We start from the raw sequence: 7,316 nt of genomic DNA on the forward strand, positions 1-7,316 counted from the left end.
TTTTTTTTTTTTGCTTATTTTTTTTTCATGAGCTCACCTTTTACCAATTCACGATTAATTCATATAAGTATGACCTAAAGTGCCTAGATGATGTCTCGAAACATGATACAAAACTAGTTTATGCTCAAATCCTTCGGCTACAACTACAGCTCATCTCAATCAATTCTAGGTGTGATTCAATCTCTCGAGTGATCAAAAATCTAGGAAGTCAATTAGTGTGTCATGTAATCACAAGTGCGGTTTCTCAAAGAATAACCAAAGAAAAAAAGAAAAAAAAAAATTTCATGCTCGAGGATTAAACATTGAAGCACATACTAAGTGTGGTGTCGTGAAACAAAACACAAATTCCCCCCACACTTTAGATTTACACTGTCCTCAGTGTCATACCCTTCAAAAAGTAAATAGAATTTGGATGTATAATAGTAAGAGAACACTTCCCTGGCAGTGTGCTTTGAGTTCCATGGAGTGGTACATGGGGATGGTAGAATTCCTCACTGCTGGAAATCTCTTATTTCAACAGTTTAGCTTTTCCAGAGTCTAAGTCATCTTGCTTCATTCCAATATTCCCTACACACACCAAAATCACAGAGAATTAAACTAACAGACTGAAAAAGTAAAAAAAATAATAATAATAAAATAAAATAAAATAAAATAAAATAAATCACTGGGTTGCCTCCCAGCAAGCGCTAAATTTATCGTCTATAGCTAGACAACTCCCTTTATAAATTAGGTCGGGTCGTGCAAAGGGGTACTCGGCTCTTCTTGCTCCATAATTCCTTCATGAAAAATTTTCAGCCGATGGCCATTCACCTTAAAGGGATTTCCAGAATCTCCACGGATTTCTACAACACCAAAGGGAAAAACTTCAGTAACAGTAAAAGGCCCGGACCATTTGGAACGAAGTTTACCTGGCATGAGTTTCAAACGAGAGTTATAAAGAAGAACTTTTTGTCCAGACTCAAATTCCCTGTGCACAATCCTTGCATCATGCCACTTCTTTGTCTTTTCCTTGTAGATTTTTGCATTCTCATATGCATCAAGACGAAATTCCTCCAGCTCATTGAGTTGTAGAAGACGCTGATAACCTGTAGCTTGCACATCAAAGTTCAAAAATTTAGTAGCCCATAATGCCCTATGCTCTAGTTCAACAGGAAGGTGACAAGCTTTTCCATAAACCAATCGAAAAGGGGAAGTTCCTATAGGGGTTTTGAATGCTGTTCTATATGCCCACAATGCATCATCCAATTTACTAGCCCATTCCTTCCTCGAAGATCCAATGGTCTTCTCAAGAATTTTCTTAATCTCCCTATTTGACACTTCTACTTGACCACTAGTTTGAGGATGATAAGGTGTTGCCACCTTGTGCGTGACCCCATACTTAGTTAACAGAGACTCAAAATAACGATTACAAAAGTGTTTTCCCCCATCGCTAATAATGGCTCTAGGTGTGCCAAATCTTGCAAAAATATTTTTCTTTAAAAATTGGATCACAACCTTAGAATCATTGGTTCTACAAGCACTTGCTTCCACCCACTTGGATACGTAATCCACAGCCACCAAAATATATTTATTTCCTAAGGAATCTGGAAATGGCCCCATGAAATCAATTCCCCACACATCAAACAATTCACAGATTAAAATATTATTCAATGGCATTTCGTGTCTCCTTGAAATATTACCAACACGTTGGCATTCATTGCAATTCAAAACATAAGTGTGTGCATCCTTGAACAGTGTAGGCCAGTAGAATCCAGCTTGAAGGATTTTTGTAGCAGTTTTACTTGCCCCAAAATGTCCTCCAGTTGGACCACTATGACAATGAGAAAGTATAGAACTTACCTCTTCCGCTGGAATACACCTACGAATAATGTCATCTGCACAAATTCTAATCAAAAGAGGATCTTCCCAAAGATAATATTTTAAATCTGAAAAGAACTTCTTTTTCTGCTGATATGTAAGATGAGAAGGAATAAATTTGCATGACAAATAATTGACAAAATCAGCATACCATGGTAAATTAGAGATGGCATAAAGTTTCTCGTCAGGGAATTCATCTCTAATTACATACTTACCTTCCTCGGGCTTCTCCAATCTCGATAGATGATCAACAACTTGGTTTTCAGTCCCCTTGCGATCCACGATCTCTATGTCAAATTCTTGCAGTAGAAGAATCCATCTTATCAATCGTGGCTTGGCATCCTTCTTGTTTAAGAGATACTTTAAAGCTGAATGATCCGTGTGGACTATCACTTTACTCCCTACAAGGTATGGCCGAAACTTGTCCAAAGAAAAAACAACAGCCAGCAACTCTTTTTCTGTGGTGGAGTAGTTCAATTGAGCTCCTGAAAGTGTCATGCTTGCATAGTAGATTACATGCAAGAATTTGTCCCTCTTTTGCCCCAAAACAGCCCCTAAAGCAATATCACTTGCGTCACACATGAGTTCAAACGGTAGATGCCAATCTGGTGAAACAATGATCGGGGTTGTGGTTAACTTTTGCTTTAATGCCTGAAAAGCTTGTAAACAATCCTCAGAAAAAACAAAAGGAACATCTTTCATTAGCAAATTAGTTAAAGGCTTAGTAATACTCGAGAAATCCTTGATAAATCGTCTATAAAAACCTGCATGCCCAATAAAGCTACGGATTCCTTTGACATTAGTAGGAGGAGGAAGCTTTTCTATGATCTCTACCTTAGCTCTATCCACTTCAATACCTTTTTCAGAAATTTTGTGACCAAGGACAATTCCTTCCCTTACCATGAAATGACATTTCTCCCAGTTAAGTACAAGATTCGTTTCTTCACATCTCTTTAGCACTTTTGACAAATTAATCAAACAAGAGTCGAAGGAAGAACCAAAAACAGAAAAGTCATCCATGAAAACCTCAATATACTTTTCAACCATATCATGAAAAATCGACATCATACAACGTTGAAAAGTAGCAGGAGCATTACACAAACCAAATGGCATTCTTTTATAAGCAAATGTACCATAGGGACAAGTAAAAGTGGTCTTATCTTGATCGTCGGGATCTATGGGAATTTGCATATATCCAGAATAACCATCTAAAAAACAATAGAAAGCATGACCTGCCAAACGCTCCAACATTTGATCAACAAAAGGTAAGGGGAAGTGATCTTTTCTTGTGGCATCATTCAATTTGCGATAATCAATACAAACACGCCACCCAGTCACAGTTCTAGTGGGGATTAATTCGTTATTTTCATTTTCAACAACAGTGATTCCCCCTTTCTTAGGAACAACATGCACAGGACTTACCCACTTGCTATCGGATATAGGAAAGATCATACCTGCATCAAGGAGTTTGATTACCTCCTTTTTGACGACCTCTTGCATAGCTGGATTCAATCTCCTTTGAGGTTGAGTAGTGGGAGAGTGCTCCTTCTCCATTAAAATTTTGTGCATGCACATGGATGGATTTATTCCCTTGATGTCAGCAATGCTCCATCCAATGGCACATATGTGATCCTTCAGCACTCTCAAGAGCTTATCTTCCTCATCACCTGTCAAGGAAGAAGAAACAATTACTGGCAGTTTATCTTCTTCTGTCAAAAATAAATATTTTAAATGAGGAGGAAGTGGTTTGAGTTCGAGGAATGGGGGTTCTTCTATGGATGGTTTAAGTGATTTTGGAATATGTCCAAGCTCCCCAATCTTCGAATTCACCGATCTTGGCAGTGGCTTTGATCCCTCTAAGAAGTTCATACATTCCTCCACCTCTTCTCTGCTGGATTCCGTGGACTTTGGGCTAACCAAAAGCTTTTCCAGTGGGTCTTCAATCAAAGTATCCTGCACACTACACTCAACAATATCATCAATAGCATCTATTCTATAACAATCAGAAGATCCAGGATATTTCATGCTGTGAAAGACATTAAAAGTTACCTTCTCATCATTCAACCTCAAAACTAACTCACCTTTTTGCACATCTATGAGAGCTCTTCCAGTAGCTAAGAAAGGACGACCTAAAATTAGGGGGATCTCACGATCCTCCTCCATGTCTAGCACAACAAAGTCAACTGGAAATATAAATTTATCAACTTTAACCAAAACATCCTCTATAACCCCTCTAGGATATTTAATAGACCTATCAGCAAGTTGAAGGGAAATAGTGGTTGGTTTAACTTCTCCAATCCCCAATTTCTCAAAGCAGGAATAAGGCATAAGATTTATGCTAGCACCAAGATCACACAATGCTTTGTTAAAATTAGAATTACCTATAGTGCAAGGAATGGAGAAACTACCTGGATCCTTAAGCTTTGGAGGTAATTTATTTTGCAAAATAGCTGAACATTCCTCAGAAAGCTTAACAGTTTCAAAATCAACAAGTTTCCTCTTTTTAGTCAAAATATCTTTCAAGAATTTAGCATAAGAAGGCATTTGAGCCAAAGCCTCTACAAAAGGAATATTTATGTGCAATTTCTTAAAAACTTCAAGAAATTTTGAAAATTGTTGATCCAATTGTAGTTGCCTTGCTCTTTGAGGAAAAGGAAGTGTATTAATATCAATATTATCATTAGAATCAAATTCCTTACCTTTCTTACCTGTCTTCCGTGTAGTCTGAGTGTTCTGTTCCTTAGCATCTTCCATTTTTGGTTTCATTCCTCCATCATTCTTTGCCTCCATATCTGTAGAATTCTGCTTCTTTGATTCCTCTTCCTCGGCCTTGATAACTGTACTCACTGCATTCACTCCTTTCGGATTTTTCTCAGTATCACTTGGTAGTGTTCCAAGGGGTCGATTTGCTAATTGATTGGCTATTTGACCCATTTGAGCATCCAACCTCCGTAAGATAGCATCATGATTTTGCAGTCTCGTTTCCATCCCCACAACATGTTTCATCATAAAATCCTCATAAATTGATTTTTGCTCTTCTTGCTTGAATCCTGGAGGTGCTGTAGGTACCAATACTCCTTGCTGTCTCATTTGTTGAGGAATGGGCAGTGGAGGAATATGTGATGGATTAAGGGAATTCTCTGTATTCTTCCATGACAAATTAGGGTGATTCCTCCATCCTGGATTATACGTGGAACTGTATGGATTTGATTGCTGTCTCCAGTGATTCCCCACAAAATTCACTGCTTCTTCATCAAAAATGGGTTGTTCCTCGATGACTATTCCTTGGACTTGATTTGCTTGATTTGACTGCAGCTGAGAGAATTGATGGGCCAACCCATCAATCTTAGCAGTAAGTGCATTCAACACATCCATTTCAAGAACTCCAGCCTTCTTTTCTCGTTTAATATCTGGCCAACCCGCACTATTTTCAGCCATATTTGAAATTATTTCAAGTGCAACTCGTGGAGTCTTCCTGTATAAGCTACCATTGGCTGCCGCATCTAGCATGGAACGCACAGAAGGATCAACTCCGTTATAGAAAATCTGAACTTGTTCAGATGAAGAGAAACCATGTTGAGGACACCTCCTCAACATCTTCCTAAATCTTCCCCAAGCTGTATGTAGTGTCTCCCCATCCTTCTGGCGAAAAGATGAAATATCCATACGCAGTTGTGCTAGCTTGGCGGGTGGAAAATATTGATTCATGAATAATTCCACCAACCCATTCCATGTAGTAATAGAACCAGCTGGTAAATCTCTAAGCCATTCTGCTGCTTCACCATGCAAAGAGAAAGGGAATAGTCTCAATCTTATGGCATCCGTGCTCACTCCATTGAATTTGATTGTGTCACAGATAGATAGAAATCCCTCCAGATGTGCATTAGGATCCTCGGTCTGCGATCCTCCAAATCTCACTTGATATTGTATCATTTGAATGATGGATGGCTTCAACTCAAAATTATTTGCTTCCACAGTAGGACGAGTAATGCTTGAACCATAACCTCCAGTAGTTTGTCTAGTAAGATCATAGACAGTGCGCTCATCCTCCTCGTTGGCCATTGCTTCTATCCCTGCTATTTCAACCTTCTTCTCTTGTTTGAACTGCTCTTCCACGTCAGAGTCTGAGGATTTCTCCCTTTGTGCTCTACGTCTCCGTCGAAAAGTATTCTCAATCTCTGGATCAAATGGCTCTAATTCTGTGTCTCCTCTAGCACGGCTCATGCACAGTAAGATAATCCCTGAAAATAAATAAACAAACTTTAAACGTACGAATATGCGTAAAATCAACAAAATTAAATAAAAACCTAATCTCAAGAAAATAATAAATCCTAATATTAAACAATTCAATCCCCGGCAACGGCGCCAAAAACTTGACCGACGATTTCGGTTGGGAATAAATCTAGCAAGCGGACTAGGTCAAGTAATAGTAATTGGAGATGAGTCCGGTATCGTACCCACAGAGATTGATGTTTAAATACTAGAATGCGAATTATTTTTCCTAATTTAGGCTAATAAAATTCAAATGATGGGAGATAAATTAATTAAAACTAAATAAAACAATTTAAACAAATTAACTAAAGCAAAAATAATTCAAACTATTAATTTAGACGAAAATTCAAGTTATTTAAAAACGACTAAGGCGCACAACGGTACCGAGACAACTTATAATCTACGTGTCAAATTCATATTCAATAAATTAATTATTTAATTCACGACGGAATTCCCAAAATTATTTATTAAACGATTCCTCGAATTAATAAACCTAATTAAATCTAACAGTCCAATTATTCCTAATTGAATTTAATTAGATTCAACTGCATTAGATCGCTGTGAAATTCCAGTTTTTCAACCTAAAGTCGCACACTGAAATCGAATACTTATTTCTAGTCAATTTAACCATGTGTTGATTGATGTGTGAAGCAAATATTAATCTATCGCCTTCCGGTTTTAGATTAACCAACAAATATTCTATTTAATTGGCCAGATTAAAAGAACACGTGATAAACGACATCAATCAATGAATAAAATAAATAATCTAATTGAATAAAACTCAAAACATCAAAAAATAATATGTCTCGGCCCTATCATGGCCTTAGTCTATGAAAATCTACTCCATAAATTCAAAATAAAAGTCCAAATCAGTGTTTAAATTAAATGCAGAAAACATGATTAAGAAGGAATGGAAGAGATTCTCTGTAATTTGTAGTGTGTTTGAGGAATTCCTCGCTGGTTTTGCTCTTCTTCCTCCCTTCTTTCTCCTTCTTCCGCGCTGTTCTGCTATTCTGTCTCTCACTTCCGTCCTCTTTTCTGCTTCCGTGCGTCTCTGCTTCCGTCTCCTTCTCTGCTTTTACGGCTGCCTTCTTTTGTACGCTTCTCCTTCACTCTTAATGGGCCTCCTTCTTCACTTTATTCTAAGCCCATGTCAAATAAAGAAAATGATAAGATATTTATCAAGA

The 7,316-nt window shown here is 37.7% G+C and overlaps 1 protein-coding gene across 1 annotated transcript; it reads right to left on the reverse strand.

Moving 5' to 3' along the window:
* Positions 1–267: 267 nt before the first annotated feature.
* On the reverse strand, positions 268–7,104 carry LOC140828804 (uncharacterized). The gene has a single exon (XM_073191637.1). The coding sequence runs from the start codon at positions 6,079–6,081 to the stop codon at positions 727–729; it is 5,355 nt and encodes a 1,784-aa protein (XP_073047738.1). The 5' UTR covers positions 6,082–7,104; the 3' UTR covers positions 268–726.
* Positions 7,105–7,316: the final 212 nt, after the last annotated feature.

This window comes from Primulina eburnea, chromosome 1 (assembly GCF_022965805.1).
Source record: "Primulina eburnea isolate SZY01 chromosome 1, ASM2296580v1, whole genome shotgun sequence".
Lineage (NCBI taxonomy): Eukaryota > Viridiplantae > Streptophyta > Magnoliopsida > Lamiales > Gesneriaceae > Primulina > Primulina eburnea.